This window comes from Anopheles ziemanni, chromosome 2 (genome assembly GCF_943734765.1).
Source record: "Anopheles ziemanni chromosome 2, idAnoZiCoDA_A2_x.2, whole genome shotgun sequence".
Classification (NCBI taxonomy): Eukaryota; Metazoa; Arthropoda; class Insecta; order Diptera; family Culicidae; genus Anopheles; species Anopheles ziemanni.
In genome coordinates, this window is record NC_080705.1 from 21883999 (window position 1) to 21911730 (window position 27732).

At 45.4% G+C, this 27732-nt stretch overlaps 1 protein-coding gene across 1 annotated transcript in view; it reads left to right on the forward strand.

The window, feature by feature from the left end:
- The first annotated feature begins 374 nt into the window (after nucleotides 1–374).
- Nucleotides 375–27732, forward strand: part of LOC131282790 (T-box protein H15-like) — a 43299-nt gene continuing 15941 nt past the window's right edge. The window contains exons 1-3 of the mRNA XM_058312336.1: nucleotides 375–555; nucleotides 8722–8930; nucleotides 9007–9137. Coding sequence (XP_058168319.1) covers nucleotides 375–555; nucleotides 8722–8930; nucleotides 9007–9137 — 521 coding nt within the window. The remainder of the gene's footprint in view (nucleotides 556–8721; nucleotides 8931–9006; nucleotides 9138–27732) is intronic.

Consider the following 27732-nt stretch of genomic DNA (forward strand, 5'->3'; position numbering starts at 1 on the left):
ACGGGATTGGTAGAAGAGTGAAAATGGGTCTGTAAACAGTAAACAAATAACGCTGCGTTTCGTTAGTCGATTATCTCGAACCGGGGGGCGAATTCATTTATGTTTATCAATTTTCCTTCGATTCCGTGGAAAATGCTTCCGATTGGTGTTGTTACATTAAAGGCTAGTAGTGTGCTGGTTGTTCCTTGTTGAACACATTTTGAAAGTTGAATTTTCACGGCAGGAAAACGCCCGCTTCAAGTGTTGGCAAGTGTAGCAAGAGTCGCCAGAGTGCTTTGATTGCGTGAAAACGAAAACCAAAACCGACGGCGGCATCTTTCATCGGCCCGTCCCGTTGAAAGGGTGTGTTGACGACCGGGAAAACAGTGGCCGGAATGCTGCTGGGAACGCAAACGCACTGCGCCGGAGCGACGGCAGCTGCAGCTGCAGCGGCGGCCGCGGCTGCAGCGCTCGTTGCATCGAAGACGGGCGGCAGTGGGACGGATTTTTCCATCGCCGCCATCATGGCCCGCGGAGGCCACAGCCCGAGCCGGGAGCCATCGGAACGGAGCAGCAGTAAGTTGGTGGGAAAATTTGTTACTCGAGGCGAAATGATAGAGATTGTTGAAGTTGATTTAAATTTAAATTCGATTAGATTATGTTTGAATTCCGCGTCACAAACATAATAAATATTCACCATAATTATAACATTTGCAAATAAATGGTAATTTCAGTCGAGTTAACCATATCCTTAATGGAAAGGTTAAATAAATCATACTAATACACTTTTCTGTGGAAGAAAAAGCTCGCTTTCTACCTACAAAATTACCGGTATCCTGAACATAATTGGAACTTGCCGTATGCAAAGTAATTGATAAAATAACCCATTCACTTCCATCTCCATCCGAACCGTGTTCGATTGGGTCGGCTTTGGAGACGCCTGCCCGGCCATCTTTTGCCCGGAGGATGTTTGGATCTAATCACCGTGTGGGAACAGGATGGGCTTCAGGGGGAGAAAGGAAGGAAAACTTCAGTGCCGCTACACGAGCGATGAAAAGCGATCGGCTGGTGATTATGATAAGTTGCGAACATCCCAAACATCCAATATTGGCTCAGCCGGATGGAAAGAGGAAAAGCCGAGCGCCACACGAACATCTTTACTAATTGGAGGAGGACGACTTAGGGGGGGCCCTTTTTGTGCTGCTTCGTGTGGGTGTCTGCCTTGTAATGGTCTGTAATTTCCCGCCTCTCGATGTGATTATTTCGCTCAGCGGCTAGTTAGTCATGGTCTGAAACCGTGTGTTTATTTCATTTACTTCGATTGAATTAGTCAATTTTGATGTAAATGGGTGTTTCGTGCTATCGTTGAGGTGGGTTTTTGTTTCTTTATGGAGTTAAGTAGTTAGCTACCAGATTACAAATACATGGTTTATTAATGTTGGTTTTATGATGTTTGCTAAAATTTATTTAAAAAAAGCCGCAGCCTTCGGCTGAACCCGTTCGTCACCTTGAAATTAATTTTCTATCGCATTCGTTCCGTTCGAAATATGAATACCTGTCAACTGACGTCAATGCAATCGCTTGACACGAGACAGAAGTCTGAAAAGTAATACCACGCGAATCGGGTTGTCCCCAACGGTGTCGTGCGTGTCACTTGTTTACATAATACGAAGGTGTGTAGGACGGACTCCACCGAATGGTGATGAAATATACCGATTTCCTGCTGTCATTATCGTTTTTATATAATTTACAACTAGGTTCTTAAAATGGATTTCTAATTTAGTCACCCAAACCTTATTTACTCACACGAAGCTAAAATACTCGACAAAAAAGTGACATAAAAATCACGTTGGATAAAGAGTTTTCCAGCAACTTAGAAGTGCGTTCATGCAACTGGTCATATTTAAGAGAATTTTGACAAAGTATCCATTGTAACAGATCGTGTTCAGGTCTAGGCGAATGATACGTCCGAAGAGGTCGTAATTAGGTACGTTAAAAAACCTACAATTTGCTACCTAATGATATGTTTACCTTCGCGAGCCACGAGAATTTTGTTTGAGAATTTACAACCGATTACAGTGGCGATTTAACTCACCTGATTGGCGATGGAACATTTTGTAGCATTTTCTAACGTGCCTTTTCCAAGCTAGCAAAAAAATGGCTTGTAAATCGTCCAACAACTGGCAATTACGGGATGTAGCTTGGCTCGTTTCCTTTGCATCTGCCAAATGGAAACGGATTAAGCTGAACTAAAAATGGATTAAGATCGATTTAAAATTTTACTTAAAATGGTTTTTCTTTCGTGCATTTCGTTGTCGGTTGATTCCGCCAGTTCATCAACAGCTGCTTTTCACTTCACTGCTCCAGTTCGGTCGGTGGCATCCGTTGAGTAGTTTTAGCATAATTTCTGGCGTCCCACACTTCACCTGTCTGCTTGGCCTTCGCTCGGAAGCTTAGGTTTGTGGCCTTCTTTTGGTTCGCAAAAAAAAAAAAACGCGAACCGGAACGCCAACAGTAGCCAACGGTGTTATTTATTCACCGAAAAATCCGCAATGCTTGGCCGGAAGAGTTATAGCCTCAAACAGCAAAGCTCGAGTGGAAATGGTTCGGATGGAATTCAAGACGTGATGCTTTTCTTTTTATTATTTTTTTGAGTAACATTAAAAAGCGAGCATAGATGCACGGGAACTGATCGCGCTGGGAAGTATGGGAGACTGGTATGTTGTGCGCTTGAGTGGGGCCGTATAAAGTGGGCTGAGGGTGGAAAGTCATAATTTTCCACTCGACGGTTCATGGAGCGAGGCTCTTCTGCATTCGGAGCGGCTACTGTGTGAGCATCATTCATACCGAGCATTTCGCCCGGACAAAATGATATCGCCTTTACACCGTTGCCCGTTACAGCCGCTTGTCAGCCGCAAATAAACAGCCTGAAGTGACCTCTAAAGCGGCTTCATTCCTTGCTAGACGTCTTACGCCGTTTGCCCCGTTTGCTGCCCTCTGTTCTGGTGATGTTTTCTGATTGAACGAGATCATGATTTACGGTCTTGCGGCGGCTTGCGGGCGCAACATAATGGTGACAGGAGAAACTGGGTGAAAATGAGCTGCTCTCATAGGGTTTGTTGCGCCTTTTCACCCTCATTCCATTCCCATCGTCACGCCGAGGCCAGCGAAACGTCGGAACGAGCCTAGGGGGTTGACGGGTTGAAGTTGTTGTAGGATGCACCGTCCTTTGGGTTTGGGAGGGGTCGTTGTGTGCGTTTTGATTTGTGGCCTGTAGCTTCTAAAACTATTGTTTTTCGCCTTGGTCGCGCGAATGGCTTGTGAACGGACGCGCGAACAAACGCTCAGGCCACTAAAGCGATCATAAACAGTCCCAAAGCGGTCGTACCGATGAGAGCTGATTTGAATTTTCCTCCAATTCGGTTGACCGGGAGCGAGGAAGGGAGAAAACGATGAGGCCTTGGGACCGCGGAACAGGTTTTCAAATATTTTCTCCATTCATGCTTTTTCCTGCAGCGCGAGGGGTTGAGGCATGATTATGCTGAAAATATAATTTTAAATAATTTTTCTATTTTTCCTAGAAAGAGTAAGCAGAATTTATGCACTAGTTATTATAATCATTGGTAAACATTTTGAACTTATGTTATAACAGAAAACATATAAAGCGAATCTGATTTCAAAGAGTATTATAACCTCAAGTTTAATAGTAAATCTTACTCGTTCATTCAAAAGCCAAGAGAAAATAACGAAATAGATCGAAAAACAACATAACAAAACCAGTAGTAGTGTTCTCTCGAGTGTTTGACACAACTACTGAATCAAACATTCAGCCAACCTTTTATTTGCCACCGCCACTGCAAGGGTGTTGTAATAAAAATGTATCCCTAGTTAACAAACCCGACCCGGCAACCCACGCACCCGCGTCCACGGCTTTTACCCATCAACGTCCGATCCGATGAGTGGACCGCATTCTGTGGACGACATTTTCAAAGTTTTCGTTTATGTTTGTCAAATTATGCAAAAATATCTATCACCTATTCGTCACCAGTCAACGGGGGCCGTGATCCGGACGGACGGATTTGTGCGGGGTTTGATTTTTAATAGTTTTCCCATTTCCATTCATCGCCGCTCACCACAGCTCCCAATCGTTTAGCTTTTGGGATTGCTTCTTCCAATTCAGCTTTCGGCTCAACCGGCCGCACCCTTAAATGGTGAAACACGAGTCAATCTTCTTCAGGCGGCGGGGTTGGGAGTCCGTTTTCGGTTCGCTCCGTCAGCGTCAGCCTCCCGGTAGAAACACGCAGACACATTTCGGCGGTAGTCACTCAAGGAAGCGGTGTTCCATCTCTCGCTCGCCCGCTCCCGCCGGCTCTTTCCCGCTTGTTAATAATTTACGACGGAAGCCCGAAGTTAATCCGTTAGTTGTCATAAATTTCCGGCCACCATCCGTGACGATCCGTGGCGTGGCGTTCGTTTGCGCGAGTTCCATCTCGACCGGATTGAATTCTGCGATGACGCGTTGATGTCGCGCGTGGGATAAAATGTGCCCATGTTGCGCCGTCTTGGTCGTCGTCTTGGTCGTCGATCTTGAGGCGCGGTGTGCGAGAGTGTGTCGCAAAGATTAATAACCGATCGTGTTCACCGTGTCGGCTGCCAAAGTGACTACCAAAGTGGGCCTGTTTGTGGGCCTGCTCGGGAGGCGTCTCCAGGCTGCTGAGGCAGCGATAGTGCTAGAAAGGAATAGCTCCCGGCCAGCGGCGAGGGAAGCAGAACGATCCGATTCGGGCCTCCGATTTCATTAGCTAAGACAACAGCGACGTTTTCGTGCGCTTCTCGATAAGAGCGCCTTTGAGAAGCGGATCGCTCGCGAGCATTCGGGACCGGGGGGAAGGGATGTATAATTTAACCGAAGGGGGGTGCTGGACCGGGGGTTGGCAAAAATGGCGCTCATGTTCGTCATGTTGCGTGTGCAATGGCCGTGTGTGTGCACCGTTTTGTGCGTGCTGATGGTTCGGTGCAACAAATGCATAAATTAATTTAAAATAGATTATCGCCTTCATTAGTGCGTCAGACCGTAATTAGGGTTGATAGTGCGGCACGATGCGCTGGATGCACCACCCGGAGGAAGGGTGTGGATGGAGGGGCGAAACATGAAAGCGAGGAAAAGATGCAACTGCCGTATTTTGCGATTTGCCCTCCGATATGACCCTTCCACAGGGGGCTTTCGTTAAGCATCGGTATTAAAAATTGATTTTAAATATCAATTTGATTTTGCTACTTTTTCCGAATTTATAAATCGCTTATAGTTAAGCTTCATTCACATATCTAATAGTAAACTCTTACTAGTCGTCCGTCCTGTAGTTTTGGGGAGAAATTTAATGTAGATTTTTAATGAAGAACAGTTTTGTTTGGTTCTTAAAAAAAAGTGGTTTAAGCATTCTAGAGACTCCAAGCAGCTATAAATTGTAGACTCTAAAAGCTTACAAATCATACCATTATCAGGGTTTTGTTTCAAAATTAGAATGTAGATTAAATCACACATTTAATAAGGAATTAAATTAATATTAAAATCGCGAAATCATCAAATACTTTCCAAGAGACTTATATAATATATATTTTTTATGATCAAAATTAGCACGTAACTTTTTAATTAAATATTTTTTAGTCGTTTTAGTTCAAAACGATCGTTTTCGTGCGTTTTCAAACTGAATACGTCCCGTTTTGGGAAATGATTACCAAAGAAAAAGTTAGTACAATTTTAGAAACTCATTTCTACATTTAATTGCAGAAAATTACATTTCCTAATCTATCATTCATTCATTATCCTCAATCTATTCTAAAAACTGATCTCCTTTATATAGCTTCTTTTCATTTCAACCAAAATAAAACACGGGAATGCGATGTTTGGTGACCTTTTCTTCATCAAAACTCAATTCAGATAATGCTCAATGAAACTCACATCATTCTCACATTTTCATATTCTTTATTTACTTTCATTCGGAAGATTAGAACATTGGAAAAAGTTGTATTTACGTGATCGTGTATTTTTAAATGGATCAAATGCAAGAACTAATCCCTAAGATAAAATTGAAGAATTGAATAATAAATAGAATAGTTTCATGTTGGTTGTGAGTTCAACAAATTTATGCCAAAGGGGTCCAAAAAGTGTATGCCAAAGGGATATTGTTAAATATTGTTAACTCTTGGATTTACCGTTGGTTTTTAGATACATCTCGATGGAATATCCAAACTTAACTGTAATTAAATGATTTATAACAACCGTTGGCTAAAGCTCACACATTCATACACAGTTAGCGTGAAGTCATTGGAATTAAAACCAAACTAAATTATCTTTAATTTCCATTTATCTCCCGCTGACCACGAGACAGCGCATTTGTTTGATTAAACATGTGGTTTCATAAACCATGTATTATATTTTCATCAACAGCGGTGTAGGTTTAGTCTCGCGCCGACCTCCACCCACGGATAACGGGGGTCGCTCAAGCCCGCGATGGAAATGTGGTTTCGGTGTTGGAGAGCGGCAAGGGATGTTGCAGGGTGGCAGAAAAATCAACAGCAAACAACATCGAGTTGTTGTCAGCTCCGCGTCGGTCGATTAATTGCAACCGCGGCGAACCAAACGGCAGCACCGAACCTGTCGAGTTGTCTAATAATTTTCTATTACTCGTTTCGGACCCCAAAAGAGGGGGTCGCCTCGCGGGGCTTGTGGATGGCAGGGACACAGAAACACACACACGGACATTCGGTCGATCGGCGAAGGTAATTATGGTTTCGGTTGCACTCGGACTGAAACCGGTTTTTGGTGGCGAAAAATCGGGCACTCGCTAAATTGGAAATTGGAATAACGCGCCAAAAGTCCTCGTCATGGCGGACGGACGGTGTGTTGATTGAATGACAGCTCATTTTGGTTTTCGGGCGACGTAATATTCGGCATTAGCTGCTTACCATTTCGCAGCTCGTGTAAGTGTGGCTCCGAAACCCGTCGAAATCAGAGGCCCTTTGCCACAACCTTCTAACCATCTGTTGTGGCTTGTCGGAACCCGACCAGAAAGGAACCTCTGGCATGTAAAACCCAGTAGAGAAGGGGATATAGGGGCTGAATGCGCGTGAAAAGATCCGCTGGCAACACTGTTATTATCTATCGAGTAGGTTATTATTTTATCATTACGCATGTGGTGCCACGGTTTCCATTTCCCGACCTCACACCGAGCTTCAAAGGACCTTCGGACTCGGCACCAATCGATCAGATGCGTCTCACGGCCCGCCAGCCGTGATGCGTGCGTGTCACTCGGTCCTTTTTGATTCGCTGTCTAATTTTGATAAATTGTATAATTAAAGGGTCATTTCCCACTCGATCACTCTGCGGTGTGGTGCGAGTGAGGTGCTCGGAAAACCAGCAGTTACCAGCTAAGTGGAGCAGCAGTCGGGTGCCTGCGTTCGACTGAGGTCCTCGAGCGCATCCTTCGCGATCGGTGGTAAATCAAGGATGTGGCCGGAATCGGAAGGGGGGATGTTTCATTTCCAACATCTGACGTGGGCCGTTGTTTGAGAGGTTTCCCTTGAACGAAACCTCCTAATGATTGCTTTCTTAGCGGTCTAGGGTGTTAAAGTATACCTATTAGGTGTTGGCGATTATTGAATTTTTCAAAGGGTTGGACAACCGTTTTGTTCTACCAAGCGAGACAAAACGAATGGTTATTAAGCTTCAAATCTGAAATTTGTTTTTCAATGTGTTTTTAAGAAAATTTTCTGCTTCACAAAGCACTTATGGTTGAGATAAAGTAAAGAACAAATGATTCAAGAAGATTGTTTTCAAATAGAAAAGCTTTAGATCAACATAAAAATAAATTCATCGTGAAGAAAAACAAGATGATATAATTCTTGCTCACGGAACACGAAGAAACCTTTTAATATATAAGTTTGAGTATACAACCATACGTAAAAAAATGTTAACCCATGACATTATTTTTTGCTCGGTAAATTTTTAATATATTCTACTAAAAATCCTTTGAAACAAAACTGTTCTATAAACTTTTCTTGTGCCGCTCTTTTTCTAAGGTACTCCATTTTTCCCAAAATGGCTGCAGTAAGCCAACACGCAAAACGAAATCCAATAAATCATCAAAAACTCGACGATGATTTACTGCGTCGAAGTAAGCGGAAGCTTCAAACCCGAATCTAGTCTGCCTATCTACGTTTGCTCGACGTTATCGACGCTCGCAACTGTTGGCGAGTGAAAAAGAAACTTTGTTTTTCGCGTACGTAGCTGTAGAAAAAAGGGAAAGCAAGTTTATTTTCCAAGAACTGTGGAACTACACGAAACGCTGCCTTCTGAGTACCTAGAACGAGCGCGGAATAAGTACATCGACTTACATGTAATTAGAATAAATTTAAGAAAATTTGAATAATTTTCCTAGGTGTCGGTGGCGCGCGGGTCCCCGTCCGTACGCCAAACTCCCAGAGCTGCCCCACGCGTGCGAATTGTTTCACGGCTCATTTGGATGCAAATTTAATTAGATCATGTTTACGCGCCAGATGAGAGGTCGGCGAGTGGCGCGAATGGGCGGGGTAGGCTTTATTTGTGATTTATTTACGACCGACGTCGAGCGGGCTAGATGGACGCTATCAACAAATGTGTGTAATGTGCGGAGCAATTATTTATCACACCTTCCTAATCGATCGCATATCTTTACATTTTCGTTTTTACATTGTCCCACGTAGGTCCACTTTCCGTGGATCGGTTTCCCGAGCCGGACGACGAGGTCGACGTGGATGTGGAGCAGTGTAGCGACTCCGAGGCGGCTCCAGCATCTGCCCGAGGTTCCTCTACGTCGAACCGTGCGTCACATTCCCGGAATGGAACGCACTCACCGACCCGCACGACCGGCACTCCCTCGGACGAGGAACGACTCACGCCAGAGCCAGCTCCGGTAGGTACTTCCCGCTCCCAGAGCTGGTAGCTCCGGGAATAATTCATGCATTTTTCTTTGTCACCCTGTGCTGCAGAGCAAACCGACCATCGTTGGATCGTGCAATTGCGACGAGTTGCGGCCCGTTCAGTGTCACCTGGAGACGAAGGAGCTGTGGGACAAGTTTCACGACCTCGGCACCGAGATGATCATCACCAAGACGGGCCGGTAAGTATTGGCCTCCCTCTCTAACTCTCTCTCTCTCTATCTCGCTCGGCGATGGCGGTGTCGCTTTGACAGATGTGTCAATCAAGTCAGAGCCCTGTCACAGGGTGGCGGCATACCAATCGCTGGACGTTTTTTCTACGCTCCAAGTCGCCCCAACCTTGTCGTCTGACAACAGCGCATCTGTCAACAGTGTGGAGTAGTCGCCGCGCCGCGGTAGTAGTAGGTTCGGACTTGAGTAGTTGTTCGACGGCCCCCCCACGGGGTTGCAGAAATTGCTCCCAGTGTTCACCGCCACAGGGTGGCGCAAGCACTCCGAAAGGTGTGTACGCACTCACCAGCTTAGTCAGCATGTGTGTGTGTGTGACTAGTAGCAGCGACCTGGCAGGGCATATAGGCAGTAATTGCGCCCAAATGAGTTTGTAATCGTTGGGCAATTAGCACGCCCAGGCTAGGGATCGGTTGCGCTCGGTTGCGCGGCCTCCCTTTAGCAAAACTCCTCCTCGGTCACCTCGGTGACACGTGTCGAACCGTGGATTTAGTGCCGGATCGGGCAAGCTCATAGGTGAGGCTATTTCTAGCACGGCGGCGCTATTTTTACAAGTCACTTTGACCTCGCAAAGCTACTCCTTTGCTTGAACTGAGACGATGATTCATTGGATACTGTTCATCTTTTCATTACTCTTAGGCCTCCGGGAGACGATTGACAGTGTTGTTTGGGTTGTTGTTGACCCTTTTCATGGAACCCTTTCTTAGCTCAAATACTCTCAAGACTTGTACTCTTTACTTTTATGCCTCGTTTTTGGAGCATGATAAAGTTCTTATCACCTTTTTCGAAGTAACTTTCTAAATTGTTATGAGTTACTTTCAGGATATTAAAAACAGAGAGATCAGTATTCTTCAGTTTTCGAACGGCATAATACCGGTTTAAAATATAAGGGAGAATGTCACAGAACATTTTCCCCAAATAGAGATCAATTCCTGCTTGAGGATATCGTGCGATATAGGAGATGATGAGTTCAGTAATTCCTCCATTTTTAAGTAAGAAAGGCTCTGATCAGTACGGTTTTTTGTAATCTGTAGGTTATTACACCTTTTTGATCACTACATGATGCTTTATATTTCTTTTATCTAGTTTTATCTTGTTCTCCAGCACCTTTGGATACTTGAACTGAGAAGGGGTTAATCTCCGCTGAATGATATGTGTTGTAAATAGATCAATCGGATGGATGGATCGAGGGATAATCCACCAGCCCGAGATTACACGGCCTCCACTACCCTCGTAAAACCTTTATAGTCCGGGTGGCACGATGTACGGGCAAAGCATCATGTTTGGTGTTGTTCACCTAAGCATCGGACAACCGCTCGCCCAAGAAGCGACATAAACTTCCGCTGGAACAAGATTCTTTCCTCCCGTTGACTGTGCGATCGTAAACGGTGCAATCTCCGGGGAGCAACCCTGGTTCCCGGGGCCAGTTCAGCAAACAGTTTTTCACACCTTCGTCACTCGTGAGGCGTTATGCTTTCATTCCCCCCTACCTTTGTGCCTCGAACCGAATTGCGCACATGTAATCCGGTCCATCCTGCTCTGGCTGGCTTCTCACGCAAGTGCGCTAAATTTCTCAACCGGCTTAGGCTCGGGGTCCGGGACTGGCGATGTTGTTTTTATGAATTTACGAGCCCCCGAGTCCCCCCGGGGGTTTCACACTCACCCGGGCGACACATCGAACATCGGTTTCGAACAAGCGCGGGTTCCTGGCCTCGGATCGGGTCTGAGGTCTTGTTGAGGCCCTCACCTCGCCGGGGACACCGTGGCATGATGGCACCCGAAAGCTCGTTACCGGTGTTCCGCCACCCGCGGCCAGAACGGTCGATCCGGTTGTTAGGAAGTGTGAAAAACAGACAGATCGAGACGATCGTGCCCACCTCGCGAGCCGGATCATAATCAGGTTCGATTTGATCCGGCGCATTGTTGTTCCCCCCCTTCCTTTCGCCCGCTGCGGTCGTGAATTTTCCCTCGAAGACCTTGGCCTTGCCATTGCCTGCCTGGGAATGTGCGGTTTCCCCCATCATCTTCCGCGCGGCAGCTTCCTTACATCGACCCGACTCGACTCGACGCTGCAATAAAGCAATAAAATCACTAATCCAGTCGATGAAAGTGATAAATTTTCAACATGTCAATGGCGAACACGGTTTCCGTGCATGGCCACAGTAGTAAAACGGTAGACGTGGAAGCAACGTCCCGGTGGCGTTTGCGTGCCTGTGTGTTTGTGTGTGTGTGACGCTGGTGTTGGCAGGGCTTGAAACGAGTTTATCGGGTTCGCCGTTCGCTAGGGCATGCGCATTTCGGACACCTTTGGCATGTCCGCGCCGTGCAGCAACCAACCGGCATGAGAAACCCATACGGCCAGCGCTCGTAGGCCGCCCCGTTTCGTCCTCGCCGTGGGGGAGTTTTTTCCAGGTCGAGAACCTGATCGTGGACGGAGCGATCCACGGTGGGGCCATAGACATTCCTCGTGTTTTACGGGTTCCGTTTCAATTTCTTCAAATAAAATCATAATTTACGGCTACCTCCCCGACACTTTCCTCCCCTTCCGTCCCACAAACGGCATCGGGAGAGTGTTTAAAGTGGACCTTCCTGTCAACGAGTGTCCGCTGCCACCAGGTTCGCTGCCTACGCGCCACCAAGCCATTCCCCGGGCGGAACCCGGTGGAATAAATCAATAAGCATAAAGGAAAGATTTACGCTTATAGATTTTCTTCACTTTTAATTTTCTGTTTCGTCATCCCTTGGAAATGCGCTGCTTTTCTCACTCCCTTCTGGTGTCGATTTTGAATTAAAGTAAAGTTTTGATCATCACTGTGCGACATCGACTGTGAGTTGTGCTGCTTTTTTATGAGTTCAACACGATTGAGTTTATAGGTTTTCTCATCTTCCTGTCTCATATCTATTGGCTTGGGGTTTAACTCTTATAAGCCTACAGTTGAAGCTTCAACATGTGTCGACAGAAGATGGTTTTATTCCACTTTTTTTTTTACGCGGGGTATTTTTGTTTTTGTCGTTGCGAATAACTTCATGTATCGAGTGGGTCATGTACGTGATCTTTCGTGCTGATGATCCCCGTATTTATTGGCTGCGAACGTGTGTCGGTCAGCGGTCAAGATTATTACAGTTTACAACCCAACTTCTGCGGCGTCATTTTGTGTTGGTTCGACCAACGTGACTTTCAAGTATAATTTTAATGAATTTTGAAAGCTTACTGATGTTTGTTTTGGAGAAAAAAGATTACTGTTTTAAGTTACGCCTGTGAAAGTACATGATTTCGACGAGTGAAAGTCTTACAAACGGTGTGTAAATTATTTTGGAACCAAGTACATGTTTACCGAATTTGTGTTTTTGATTTATCGATATAAAGCTTTCGGACATAAAATATTCCATAATTGGCTTCATCACGCTCACTCACTCCGGCCGCACAAGTATCGGCAGACAAACACACACACACCAATTCCCTGTGAGTTATTTAAGGAGTCGTATAGGTTACGCATTTCAATTTTATTTTTTCTCATGCTCAACCTCAAAAATCGGCAGGAAACCCGGCCCGGACCGGGCCGAAACGATAAGCTCCGATCGAAATCGCCGTTTCGTCGATCAGCATGTAATTAAAATTAAATTTATATATCAAATTACTGCTGGCGAGAAGAGCAAGAAGCTCGAAGATAATCATCGATTCGGTGTCGTTCGAAAGTGACAAAACAAGATAATAAAAGAATTCCATTTTCACCAGCGGCCCGAGTCGAAGCTGCCAACATGGCTGCGTCCTACGATCGTCGAGTGGTTTTTTTTAATTTACTTTTTAAGCTCCTCTTCTCGTAGCCTCCCGGTTGGAACCCGTTCTCGTTTTCCCAATGAAGCAGCAAACGGTGTAAAACGGTCTCTCGAAGGGATCCCGGATTGGCAGCCAGCGGGAAGCGGACGGGATCTGATCAACATCGATCGGACACCGCGGATCGGTGTTGGCTGTCTCGAGCTCTTCTTCCATCCGTTTCCAGCCGACGCGGGCCATCCGAGACGATAATCAGTTCGATGACAGCTTTAGTCGTTGTTTCCTGTTAATTTTATTAGTTTAATTTCCTTAATTTCACCCAACCCGAAGACGCACCGAAGCATCGATCGATCGATGGTGTTCTGAGCGTGGTTTGGCCGTTGTTTTTTTTCTCTCGTGAGGATGAGAACGGCTTCGGCAGGAAGATGGCCCATGCAAGACGCAGGCCTTGCCAATCGTTAATCGCCGCGCAAGAAAATAAACACCTTCATTTGATTGCATTTCGGGTCGGTTCACTCTTGACCTCGCCGTTTCGATTGTCTTTCCCTGGCTCGCTCTTGCGTTGCGTAAATGTTATCTTGTTCCATTCCCACTGTTTATCCACTCAAAGTGATGGAGTATTCCTAAAGTTGCAGAAATTTGATCCGCTAAATCGTTAAACAACTTGGAATCTTGTGTTCGCTTAATGCCCGGTCGGTTCGTGGACAGCTTCTTGCAGAAGCTCCATGTACGGGAGGAATCATGCAGAAGAGGTTGGAAAGAAAATGATCATTGCACCATTTTCGCTGTCTAGTTTCTAATTAAGACCCTTTATTTTTAGACGTCCACGGTAACGCCTCATCGTTTACACGGCCTCCGAAGCATGATCTCCTCTCACGTTTCTCACGGGATGTGACATTTTTCCGCATTTTCGCGCCCCTTTTAAGGGTGTGAGGATTCCTTGCACGCTTCTCAGCAGGACAAAAGAGAGGGAAAAAATACCATCCCAGCGTGATTATGATTTCATAAGATAAATTTCCGATCATGAATGGACCGCAAAATTACACCACATAAACAATTTATGCCCGACCGCAATGTGTGTGTGTGTGTATCTGAGGACTGAGGTGTAGACGAAGGGGAACGTTAGGAAACGGTGGAAGAAAAGAAAGGAACCAAAATGGGAAGACATATGGAATGATATCCACGGTAAAGAAAAACGGGACGGGACAACCCGGGCTTTGGCCAGTTCCCTTCCGAAAGAGATCTACTTTCCACGCGCTTGACCCAACGGACGGTCCGTTTTCCTTCCCCCTTTCGTCACCGTCGTCCCTGGTGCCGCAGTGCGTCACTGCAAAAATGGTTCTCTGTGCATTAAATAAATAAACAGTCATTTAGTTTGATTTATCTTCCGGTGGCAACAGCTTCTTCGCAAACCTCTCGTAATTTTTGTTCGTTCTTTTTCTCTTCTTTTCCTACCTTCGATCGGTTCCTCGCAACCCTGCCGCGTTGGATTCCTTTTATTTTCCCTTTTCTTAGGGGGCGCTTTTTCCACACCTCTTTCGAACCGGAGCGAAGACGTGGAACTTTCAAAGGAGGAATTGAACGAAAGGAACTATTACACGTGCCCAACGTATACATACATGTAAGGGGACGCAAAGGGGGTAGCAACAATATTTGCACTGAAGTGCATCAACCAACATAGACACATAAACACACGAGGGCTGCACATTGGGATCCGTGATGCACTGAAGAAAAATGCAACTTCGGAACGACATTTGGTCCATCCCAGACGGTTGGCGCCGGCTGAGCAGGGCGTGACAGTGCGAAACAGCGGGAAATCTGTCCGGGTTCCGTCGAGTTTCACCTGCCAGTCGATTAAGAATGCCCCGATGACGATTAGCCGATATCTCTTCTATCAAGAATAATATCGTTCCTGTCGTGTTCGCTTATTCTTGCGATCGAGCTCGAAGCGAGAATGAACAAACTGTGGAGGAGCTTTTCAAACGATAAATCGATCGATAACGCCGGGTGCTGTAACGTCCCGTTCCGCGGCTGGCATGTTTCGCTAGATTAAAAGTCGAATATCGTTACACGCGCAGAATGAATGTTTCTCCAATCGATCAAACGTTATCCGATGTGTTAATCGACCAATTTCCGGGCAGGATGCATTCGAAACACAAATGATAACGTGCGAGGGGCAGAGGGAAGCCATTTTTGCAGACATTTATTTTTGCATTGGGCTGAATGAAATAATTATGAAACAGTTTTGATCAATTGAGCAACTGACTGAAATTAATGGCTAAATGTTGTGCAGTTAAAATTCATTCCTTGAAGTTGATGATAGATAAACAAACATTTGAGGCTTCTACATTGGAACCAATAGGACAACAAGGACACGGGTACAACATGTAACATTCAAAGAAGTTTGCCAAAAACAGCATCATTCTATTTTAAAACTCTTTCAAATCAATCAAGTCGTAAAAGAGAATTAATAAACGAGATAACTAAAAATTGATATCTTGAGCTGATTGAAGCTTTATAGGATGTTTTGATTCTTATCAAATCGTTCTGGTTATAGTCTTAGATGTTTTTTGATGTCGAACCGAATAAACATGACATCTGGTAGAATCTACTCGTTAAACTAGTTCCTTCGTTTAGAATAGGGGTCGCCATACATGTCTCAAAAAGACCAGTTGATTAAAAGGAATTCGAAAGCGCGGGCCAGATACCTTAAACGATGAAGAATGAATGTTTTCAAAGTGATATCCTTTTCAATGGAGAATCATTTTGCTAAAGCACTAAAATTTTCTTAGGGACCGGATAAAATCAGTTGACGGGACGGGCTTTGCCGACCCCTGGTCTAGAATCGTCAGTCTAGATCGTAGAATAGTAGCAAACAAATAAACGGAATAGCGGTACATACAGTGGTGGATTGCCCGAAATAAAGATTCCCAGGGATGAAACAAAACCTCCATCGACGAACTTCGAAACTTCACATCCCATCAAGCATCAGAAGACGTACTTGTTCCGTTTGATGTCTCATCGTTCCCAGGCTCAATCCGACTAACCGGATGAAATGAGACGCGGCCGAAACAGCTTGACCATTGATGTGCTTTTCCGGTGGCTTCGGGAGCAACTTCCCATGACCGGTTTTTGGGCCGTTTGAAATACGAGGCGTCCCGGAGCGGAAAAGAACCTCCAAGTGGTCAGTCACACGTTGGTCAAACCTTCCGATTCTGACACCGTCGAGAAGTGGTTTTACAATCTTGTTACCATGCTTTTCTCGGGCTCAGAACTAACTCGCGGCCAAAATTTGCTCGGCAGCATCTCGCATGGCAATAAATTTCCCTAACGAAGTGTGACCTTTTTTGCCTTCCCCGAACGTGATCCGTCGGGGTTTTCGTTTGCGTTTGCGATACGCTCCCGGAAGCGATCGGGCTTTTTTTGCCCTTTTTTTGCTTCGGCTTGAGAAGCGACGCGATTCCAAAGACTCGTGGCAACACGATCTCATCGAACATTCATCGAAAGTGGACCACTTTGCTCGGGGCATTTGTGCGCGCTCCTCGCGACGAGGTCTATTCGTCGTTGGACATTGGGCTGGGGTGAGTCTTGCAGGCCACCCGCGGCGTCGCTGGTTGCATGAAGTTGGGATCCAACGTGCTGCAAACCCGTATGCAAGTAGGTTCCTGGACCTTCGTGGGCCCAGAAGTTGTGGCCTCTTCAACACCTCTTTTGCCAGCTCGATGAATGCATCCGCCGACCGAAGCCGGATCCTAGCGAAAGCGACATGAGTGTGTGTGTCTTGTGTCAGCCTTCTTAAACAACTTGTTCTATCGGTGGGACGCTAACGGTTTCCTCACCTCCGCCAGGTATCAGGGCTGTCTTATCTTATCGTGTGCAGCCGATAGGGAACATGCTCTTTACAAGCTTCTGTGTTCGACACGGGAACCGGTTCCGAGCCGCGGGTCCTAGCTTCCGTCTTCGCACCGCTCCGACACCCGGTGAACGATGTTTACGCACCTTATCCGAACGCAAGCCGTCTTTTCGACGACTTTATGCGCCTTATCCGGGCGCCGTTTATGTTTCCCAACCTTTTGCCGTGCCGTTTCGTTTGGTGCGCACCGTTTTATGGCTCGTGGTCGGATAATTTGCTCCCATATCGGCGTTTGTTTCGAATTTAATACACGCGAAAGCCGAAGAGCTTAAGCGAAGGAGAGCCAAAGCGAGCTGGATATCCTTGGCCACCCGGTTTGCAGCCGAGTCGAGGTTGGGAGATTGTTATCGGAGGGAACATGCATTGCTCGAGTAAGAATGTTACACTTGCACAGGATTAAACGGGTTCCGTGGCCTTTTAATTCCAGCTCGGAACGGAAAAGGGAATGTAATTTTTATATCCTTTTTTGGAAATTTCCTTTCCACATATTATGCTCCACAATTATGAGCATTATTTTGTCATATATATTTTTTTAAAATATGTCGATTGTTTGAAACATATTTCATCAAGAGCGTAATATTTTTACTTTGTTTTTCCCAACCTCTAAGGATATGTGGAAAATGTAATTTTATTTATAGAGCGTATAGCAGTGAACAGTTTAAATAAGAAAAACATAGTGTTCGTTTTCAGATGAAGGAAGTACGAAATCAACTCCAAAAAGAATGTTCTAGTTATTTACTTTACTGTATTATCTGTTTTGAAATCATTTTTGCAAGATTAAGCTTGATTTGAAACCGGTTCTTATTTATTTTTTAATTTAGATTTAAGGCGAACGCATACCATCCTTCTCCGGGTGGATCGGTTTCGATTGTTTCTTTTAACACCACGTAAGCTGTATGCTTTCCTCCCTGCATTTTTTGTTTTTTGGAGCCCGTTTCGTGACGGTTTGCCGTTGCGAGCCAAGGAAAATTGAATGTCCGACAGCAAATGGTCATGTTTTTCGGGGTGTTAAATTTATTCTTGCCACACTTTCATTCCGAACCCACGAAGAATGCACTCGAAAAGGTGGCCTTTCAGCCGGTGTATTGGTACGTGTTTGTGTGTGGGTTCCTTTAGGGATGAACGCATATAAAAGTAGCGGCGCTAACATTGTTTTCAAGTGCATTTTGGAAGGCGATTTTCGTGGAAGCCGGAAAGTGGCGATCCTTCGAATGCGGATGAGGAAAATTGTGTCGGACCCTGGGCGCCTCCGCTCGCCGTAAATCTCACCGTTTTACACCAGTTTAAAGTGATGATATTTATGCTGTGGTGTCACATTATGCGGATTTTACCCGTTCGCGTTCCACTTGGTTGTGGTGCAGGTGATAAAAGATTTAACTTTTTTGCCTTATTTGTGGGGAAAAAAAATAACGCGAGGTAAAAATAAGGCCCCTCTCTATCACTCGATCGCACGTTGCTATCTTCGGTGGAAGGCGAAAAAAAAACACCGAACTGGATGCTGTGCGGGCGTAAGGCTACCGGCTTCGTTGCTTCCACCCGGGGCTTGGATGGGATGGACGGGAGGTCACGATTTATGTTTTGGCCGGCCATAAATAATACGATTATGACGAGCTGCCGTTGGGCGGTGGGCATGCGGGGGGTTTTTGTTTACTCACGAATGAGTGGTGGTAATTTTTTTCCCTGCCTTCGCAAACCTTGCTACCCCGGCGTCTTAAGTCCGGCGGGTCTGTAGCGAAAATCGGCCTTTTTTCTGTGGCTGAAAATATTTCGTCGATCCGCGCGCGCACTATTGATGACGTGATCGTGGAGTAATGCGGTGCAGATTGGAATACAGAAATACCACAACAAGGAGTAGAAAAAAAAACGCCACCCGGAAAAAAAGAAACAATCCTTTAGCACCCCCTTTGGGGTTTCGGCTTCCCGCTGGCAGTTCGGGGCCGAGGGTGCGTTGTAACTAATTGGGCACATTTTGGGGCCCGGGGTTCGCTGGTCGAACATACGATGATGGTTTTAACGATCCGGTCAACACTTTGACTGCCTGGTGGTTGTAGCAGTTGTTGGTGGTCATGCGATTCCGCGTCGTGTTTTTTTTTTGTGGCAATACGGCTTGTTTCGCCTTTTTTTTGCGTTACGGTGGCCCGGCCGAAAACAACGCCGAGTGTCGAAAAGCACGTTTTCAGTCATTAGCGAGTGGTTTGCGGTACAATATTATGCATGCGAATCGGCGAAGGTGGTGTTAATGAAACGATTTTGGGGGATAAAATAATGAGATAACACTTGGCCAGTTTACCATATTGGCCACACGAGGGGCCTTTCTGTTCCGTTGTTGTGGGTTGCGTTTCAGATTTATTGAAAACATGTTTCTTTCACGAACTTTGCTTGCTTTTCTTCCACGAGTTCGTTCGATTTGAATATTAACAAAACTTGTTTAAAAAGACACTTAGGCGTTTTTATAAAATAATTACTTTAAATTTACCCTTAATTAAAGCAAAACTTAACGTCTTTTTTGTAAGAGGACTCCTTTTCATCAAACATTTAGTGAGACGACTCCATTCGTGCTTCATCACCAGCAAAGGATGTACCTTTCCGAGCCTTGTTGGAGTTGTTTCCGGAGTATTTTTTTCTCCAAAGCGGTTACACTTCTCGATCGTTTCTACATCACGCTCAATCGGTTATACAGCTCTTTTTTCGAAGTTTCGATGTTGGCGAACTCGAGCCCGATAGGAAAAGCACTCATCGGAACGAACGAACAAAAAAAAGACCAAACTGGGAAATAAAGCGTCGCTTCTCCAATCGACGGTAACATGCAAATCGATCATTAGGGCGCCGCGGCGGCAAAAGGGTTTGTTTCATAATTTGTCTTTATGTTTATGTCACCTACCCCACGCTTCCCTGGAGTACGTAAACGAGTGTTACATTTTTATTACAGTACTTTGTAACGTGCGTTTTTCTGTTCTCCTTTTGTTGTATTATTTCCGTCATTTCCTTTCGGTTCCATTTCACAAGTTACCGCTCAATCAATATATCTGTAGGACTACAACACCCGGCCGGTGCGAGGGTGGTCAGTGTCGAATTGGCCGCCTTTCGGGGTTGCTCGTCGAGGTGACTCCTTTTCCGCGCGACAAAACCGTCCGTCTCCTCCACCAAGCGTCCATTGAACCGTACCGCGTGCGCCATACTGGGGGACTTTGGTTTTTGGTAATCATAATTTCCGAAATTAATGATCCTTGGAATGACAGCTTGAATATTTTAGGTCAATTGTGAAACGGCGTTTTTATTCACTTTTTGTTGACGTTTCATTCGAGGTCTGAAAACAGCCTAAACGGGGAATGTTGGTGGGAGTGCAAACTGCCTGGTGCGATGCCATTTTGGAAACGTTTTTAATTTGAATCAATACAACGGACAGTAAAGGTCTTAAATTGTGCATTGGTAGAACGTTTTTGGATTGAAGACACGCTTAGCATTCGAAAGTTTTGCTGCAATTTCGTTTGGCGGCAATTATTCCAGTCTTATCAAATCTTTATCGTAAAAAGTAAGAAAATTGAAACTTGACAACAATGACATGTAAATTGTCTTACGATTAGCTAGAGTTATGCAGTGTCTTTTTAAACCAAAACCATCATTTTTCATTCTACATTATTCGAAATCAGTCTGACGGACAGGAAGTGGCACATCACGCAGAAGAAAGCAGGTACAAAACATTCAAATTTTCGTCCAAAAAGAAAATGAATTTGTTTGTCGAAAACAACCAGCGCATGTTGCTTGTGTCTATCTTCTTAAAAGGAAAACTAAAACATCAACATTTCCCCATGGCTTATTCCCACATTTCCGATCGCAAAGTTGTTGTGTGCCAAATTGATTGAGCTCCTTCCATCGGTTGGTCCCAAATTAAATTGATTAAGCCAAATGTCAAACAATCGTTGCTATTCGGCGCAAAGGAAGGCGAACACCGATTGGCAGCCGTGCGTTTTTTTTCTGGCAGCATTGTTGAATGCGGATGCGCTTCCCGCGCGGCCAATTGACAGTGAAGTGCATGAAATCCTAGAAAGGTGAGAAAAATGGCACCCTCCCAGGATTCGTGCGAGGATGTTTTCCATGCCATGCACGCGGAGAATGTATCTGTGTATGTGTGTCACGTTGTTTGAGCGACCGCGGAAACTCCGGAAGGTTGTGGTCCACGGATTTGCAATGGAAAAAGCCGGAGGAGAAAAAAAGGGCGACAGACAAAACATGACAGCGGCAATTGCGGGTATCATTGCGTTCCGCTACCAGCGCGCTAATCTGTCAATCAAAACATTTGCACCCCACCACCATCAGCACCACCACCACCACCACCAGCAGCATTGCCTACGTCAGCTGTCAAAACGCCGACCAGCCGTGACGCGTAGCTGTCAGTTGATGAGGCAGGAACATAAAGGAGCAAACACACATAACGGATGAGAACGGAAGCAAAGAGAGGGTCACCGAATCGGCAACTCCGGCAAGGGGGAACAAACGCCTGTCTTCCAATCAGGAGCTGCATCCCCGTCCCTGTGTAATCGATCCTCGACGTCAACGACGAGAAGACGAGATAAATCCTGTGGCTTTTTGACATTTCTTGTAATGCCGCAACTTACGTTGACATTGATCGTCAATTACATTGTGATTCTGAATCTCGTGGAGAATTTTCCCTAAACCGAGCCACCGGTAAATGTTTTATTGGAAACAGGTTTATCTTTGCCCGCTTTTCCACGCATTTCAATCACGATGCGAACGCAAAGATACCGCGCCAAGCAAAAATTCCGGATGCTGCCATCAGATCCATTTCCGGGATTGGCTTCTATAATTTAGATGACTATTGTTGACCACCGATTCAAATCGGTCGGTTTGCTCGGCTTTCCCGCGGTCTCCTCCAGTTTGCTACCAGTTTCGTCATCAACAGCATCATCAGATCTCATCATGTTGTTTTTTGTTGGGTGTGATCCTCAACGGTTGACAACGAGCTCGGGCCGATGAACTGTGAGATTTATCACCCGAATCTCTCGCAGGGGGTTGCTGCATGTGTTGTTTTTCCCGTTTCGCTTTTTCCTCCTTAGGGGTGGGGCTTTTTATCGGGCCTTAATTAATTGCGATTGTTGCGGACCCGAATTGTCGGAGGTTGTCGGCGCCGGAGTGTGTTGCGGAGGGTTTATGTTCCGCGCCGCACAGCCGATCGGAATGCCGCGAACTTTATGATCACGTTCATCACAATGGAGCTGGAATTTGCTTTTCAATGGGCCCCCTTATTTGATTTCCATTTCGCTCCGCTTTCCTACCGACGGTGATGAATTTGATGAATTGTTAAACGACGCACACCGGGTGGACACTGGCCACGGGTTTTCCGTGGTGGAGGAGGAGTGGTTTTTGGGCCATTTTCGCTTCGATAGGTTCGGTTTCCGGTTACACTAACGAGGCGAAGAGTCGATCCCCACCAATGGGGCGAATGTAAAAATTATGTTAATTGAATCGGATCGATTTTAGTCGCCCGCGTTTAACGGGAGATTAATGACCCGTGTTCAAAACTCCCACCCATTACCTCCACCCTACCTCTCGTCAGCACCTGGTTGGAAGCGGGAAGAAGTAGGAAAAAAACGAGCTTCCAAAAATCGCTGATAGTTTATTAGGGTATTGTCATTATTTAATGTGTCGTTTTCCGATGTGTCCACTATGGAACATCGTTTTCCGCGACAGTTGGCCACGGGATCGATTTTCTAATTGTATGTTCAATGTTGTCCGAGCAGAGGAGGAGTGAAAAACGGGAATGCGCATCGGGTATAAACATAAATACTGCAACAAATGAAGCGTTTTATAGCTTATTTTGTCGAAAAATGAAGAGAAGAATTACGGGTATTTTATTTTGCTCCTACTTGAATGTTTCATCTAATTTATCGTTGTGGATATTTTACGAGATGCACTGTTTTTGTGTACCTTTTGTCAGTAAGCTACAGTTTTACGGGCTTTGGTTTTTTGTTGACCGAATTCCATCCAATCTGTAATGACGACATCTAAATCATGGATGCAAGCGAACACTATTTTCAAGTTATTTAAATTACAACCGGCAATTAAAACAATGTTTTGATAACCTAATTCTCATTTTGTCGTCGCTTTTCACCCCCGATTCTGCGGTGCCATAGTGCTGTTTAAATTACCAACTCGATGAAAAGCATCCGTCCTTCCCGTTTTCATCACGCAACCTGGCACCAACGGCAGGATCTCTCGGACTTGCAGGTCATCAAGATTACGATCGTCACAGTACGCTGGATATATGTTTTAGTTCCGTGCTTCCCGCTTCGGCCGTTGACGCAATGTGGCGTTCGTTGTCCGGCCAGATGAGTTGGCGAAAAATTTTCCGACCACGCGGAACAAGGGGAAAAACCCGCGGCGGGGTGGTCGGAAACCGACCGGGTCCAAAATAGTGTTGTATCATTTTCATTAAAACCAAACCCATCAAGTGGTCTCTCATCGATGGACAAATGGGTGGAAAACAAAGAACAAGCGGAAAACGTAAATGGACCCGCCGTCTGCACAGTGACCTCCGTTTGTGGGCCGAAGAAAAACCCCCAAAAACCATTGCCCCCCAAAGACGCGTACCATATCCTAGACGGAAACGTAAATTCATTCGTCGGGAAATTGAATTCCATTTCTTAAGCCGGTCCTTCCCCAACCTCCCCGCATTGCCGGTGTGTTCGTTTTTCCCATTTATCTTGCGGGGTTGGCCAGGGTTTTCCTACCACGTAACAGTTCCATTTGTTGCTTGTTTTTGAACAAGTCATAACTGAATTTTTACGATCCTCACATTGTTCTCAACTGCCGACGTCCATCATTCCGGTGTTGGTTTTCTCTGCGGCCGGCGATTTTTCTGGGACCATATTTTATTCATTTGTGCCAGTGCCGCCTCCACCCACGGTGTCCCCCTCCAGTGGGCTGAAGGGTTAATTTAGCTGCGATGAGTGAGCGATAGAAAAAAAAACGCATGGAACGGGTCCAAATAAAACGCAATTCCAATGGTAATGGCGTGTAAAAAAGTGCCAACTCACAACCAGCTCTAGGGGTTCCTCTATGGTTCGGTTGCATTCTTCTTCGTTTGTGGGTTTTCTGTGCAGCTCGTTCGATGGGAGACAAAAGGAAAAGAAAACCCAACTGCCCGAGTGAGAAGGTGGTGGTCCAGGGTTTTTTTTTTATATTTCCTCCGTGCGCTTCAGCGACTCCTGAAACTTTGTTTTTGGCTTTTCATTACTTCAATATTTATTTACATAATTCCAACGATTGCTAATTTCGGTGATGATGCTTCGGAATTGATAAGCCGTAGAGCAGGGGATGGAGCGAAGAAACCGACCGGGACCACCAGATGAGTGGTGACTTGAAAATAGGGTGCTAATTATTGACGTTACTGTGGTTTGGCGATCGCGATACCGAGCCTCTCCGCTGCTCCGAGTATGGATTGGGACGAGGACTTCGTCGCGATGGCGTTTCGTTGGCTTCATTTACACCCCATTCCCGACCGAGAGGAGCAGTTCGGTCCGAATGTCATTAGATTATTAATGCAGCGAATTAAGGTGTTTTTTCTTACTTCTTACTCCGAAGACCGATCGCCACTCGCCGAGGGAAAGAGAGACGGTTTTCTCATAGTGGAGAAAATAAAAACCTATCAGGAGAACCGATCGTCGGCGTCGAAAGTAGTTCGGTCGGTTGAGGTTGGGAAACGTCGGTTTAAGTGCTGCCGGAATGATTTACACATTTTACCGCATACGAAATGTTTTCATCTGTCCAACCGTTTTCCCGGGCCCGGGCTTAACCGTAAACCGTTTCGGGGCCGGAAATGCGGAAACGAAACTAACGCTCCCGAAGTCACACAAGTGATACAAATACCAAACACCCAGTAAAAACAGACCGTTTTTTGGAAGCACTTTGTCAATTCCCGCGTGGACTTTAAACCGAATACTTGGTGGGTTTTTTACCCATTCTTGCCCGTTGGCTTAGCTTAGGCTTAATTAACATAAAACGAATCATAAAAGCAGAACGAAGAAATGGAAAATACTGAACCGAGCCGGCGATCATAAACTGAGCTGAAAAATTGCTTACCCCGACGTGACCTTAGCATAATTCTTCGCCTTTTGCGGCTACTCTGGTCAACATGTCGCAGCAGGACGGCGTCGATGGCGGGCTGTGTTCGTTCGCAACCTGGAGACTTTTTTTTTTTAAGGAGGCCTGCTCCGGGGAAGGGCGCCAAGGGTGTGATGAGTTGGAAAGGGGTGGCACACCTGTTTCAAAGCGAACTTAATAGTTTCTCATTAGTTGGTTTGGGTTCCAGGAATCACATTGGCTAATGAGAGTTTATGTTCAATGTGGTCTTCGAAGTTGAAAAACGCTTCCTTCAAATATTCTACCATTATTGGATTTTAATAATATTTCGGTTTTGTTAACCTGTCCTAAGTGGTTACGAAAGCAATACTTCCAACACCTCGACAGACTTTGTTTAATAAACCTGTACCACCAAGGATCGTTGAGTCTGACCTCAAAAAAAGTGCCATCTTACATTGTTGCCGCCGGGTTAGTTATTTCGTGAAAATTGTAATTTATTATCTCTTCATTATTCGATCGTCCGAAAGAAGGTCAGGCTCCTAAACGGAGCCATGTGCACCGTGTGCCGTAAATTATCGCATTAAATTTAATCAACTTGTCTCCGTTCCGATCGTCAACCGCAAGGGAAACGTACGCTGATAAAACAACGCAGATAACGTTGATTACGAGTGGACGGTGTGTCCGGTTGCTTGTTGGCATTTTAATCAAAAATGTGTTAGCCTTCGGTTTTGGGTTGTGAAAAATGGTAAATGATCGTGTTTGTACAAGCAAGGAAACAACCGGCTAGCAAGTGCGGCTGTGGAAACTCATCGCGATCGTCGCTTGTGTTGCGGGGCAGCTTAGCTTGGATCCTCCCTTCGTAGCAGTTGGGTTGGCTGAAGCATGAAGGATTCGTGGGTTGGCAAACGTGGTGGGCAGTGCTACATAGCGGTGTGTATGTGTGTGGAAAACATGGAACAGGAAAAAGGCAGCCGAATGCTAGCACCGGTCAGGGCTGGTGGATTCGATTCGCTGGCGGAGGGCGAAATCAAACGCTCATCAATCATTTTTCGCCCGGACCATGTTCGCAACCGGCGGGTAAAACTGTCAGTCGAGCACACGATTTTGAAGAAGGAAATGCGTGAAGGAACTGACATGCATCGACAATGTTGGCTTATGGGGGGAAAAATCATACAACTGAAACAAACAAAAAACAACTGTAACCTGCAGAGGTGGAGCTGTGCTGAAGTGCGAGGGGGAAAATGCACTCAGAATGTTTTTATTGAAACCACAAAAAGAGGCGTTGGTAATGGAAATCCGCAGGGGAAAACATTTTGCGGGGAAAGGGAGGTGTTAGAACGCACACACAAACAAGCGCGAAGGTTACGATGTGCAACGATCGAATGCGAGCATCGAGCGAAACAACGAAACATCAACACAAATGGCAAAAGTATCTGTTTATGCGTTCCAATGTTCATGATTAATCTGGAAGCATCAATCAAATCGAGCAATAATGCTGACTGCGAATAAAAACGGAAAGGCAACCCAAACGCACGAGGTGGTGTTGCAAACAAAAAGGAACAATAACCAACACGTTTCCAGAGCATAGAGCATAGCCTGGATGGGCATTGAGGTTCATAAGAAAATGATAAAAGCAACTGGAAAGCAAACATTTGGAAAAGGAAACGTTAAGGCAATGATACAAGCGAGAACGAAGGCATTTCTGGTGCAAAAATATATAAGATCGAGCGAAACGACAAGCAGATTAAATACGACACATACAAAAAAAAACATATAAACACCCACCCATAAGCCAGCTGGAACTGCGTTTTCCAAATGGACGGACCTGTGGTGTTTATTTTCGAAACTCATGCGATTCACCGTGTGGGGCGTATTTTTTTTTTTGCTGTTGCTAAACTCATTTATTTATTTGTGTGGTTGTCCTGTTTCGTTTTTTGTTCATGTTGCTGTCGCGAATGTGAGAATGGCTCCATATGATGGGGTGTTGCCAGGGGGAAAATTGATGCCCAGAAGTCAAATAAAGAGCCATCAAAATAAATTTTCTTTGCACATCATAATTCATTTATGCTTTTGCCTAACCGCATGCTTTCCATGCGAACGTTTGATGTTGCAAAAACTAAAATCACACATATATGAACAAGTTTATTACCACTGTCACATGACGAAACACTTTGTTTCCGACGGCTGACTTCCGAAGGGTGACTTTCTTGTTTGTTCTGCCATTAGCAAGTTCGACCGTCTTGTCATTGGATGTTGTTGAAGAACAAAGAAGAGAACATTGAACACAATGTAACATTGGCTTCTTATGGCTCATAAATTCAACCGTTGAAGGTGATTATAAAACAATACTTAAAATATGTATCTGCCGCTACAACATTTATTCGATACGTGATGCATGGTACTTTACGCGAAGGTAAATTAATAGTGTACAATATTTTATCCGCTGCTTAGCTTCATCGTCTGACTCGCAAAAGAAAAAAAACATAAAGAAACAAGCTCTGTAATTATTAACAAATTACTCGCCCCGTACGTAAGTAGGTGAAGCCTTCCGTCCACCGAACCGGGGCCCATATTCGAGCAATGTGAATCGGAATCGATTACGGCCCGAAACCAAACGGCGTACCGAATGGTGGCGCTCGAGTAGGGCGCAAGCAAAAGGGCGTTAAATCGAGCCATAATATAAAGTGAGGCACATGAAAAATGGGAAAAGAATCGCCACAGGGTGCGCGCCGGAGGAGGTGGCGGGCGGGGGATTTCAATT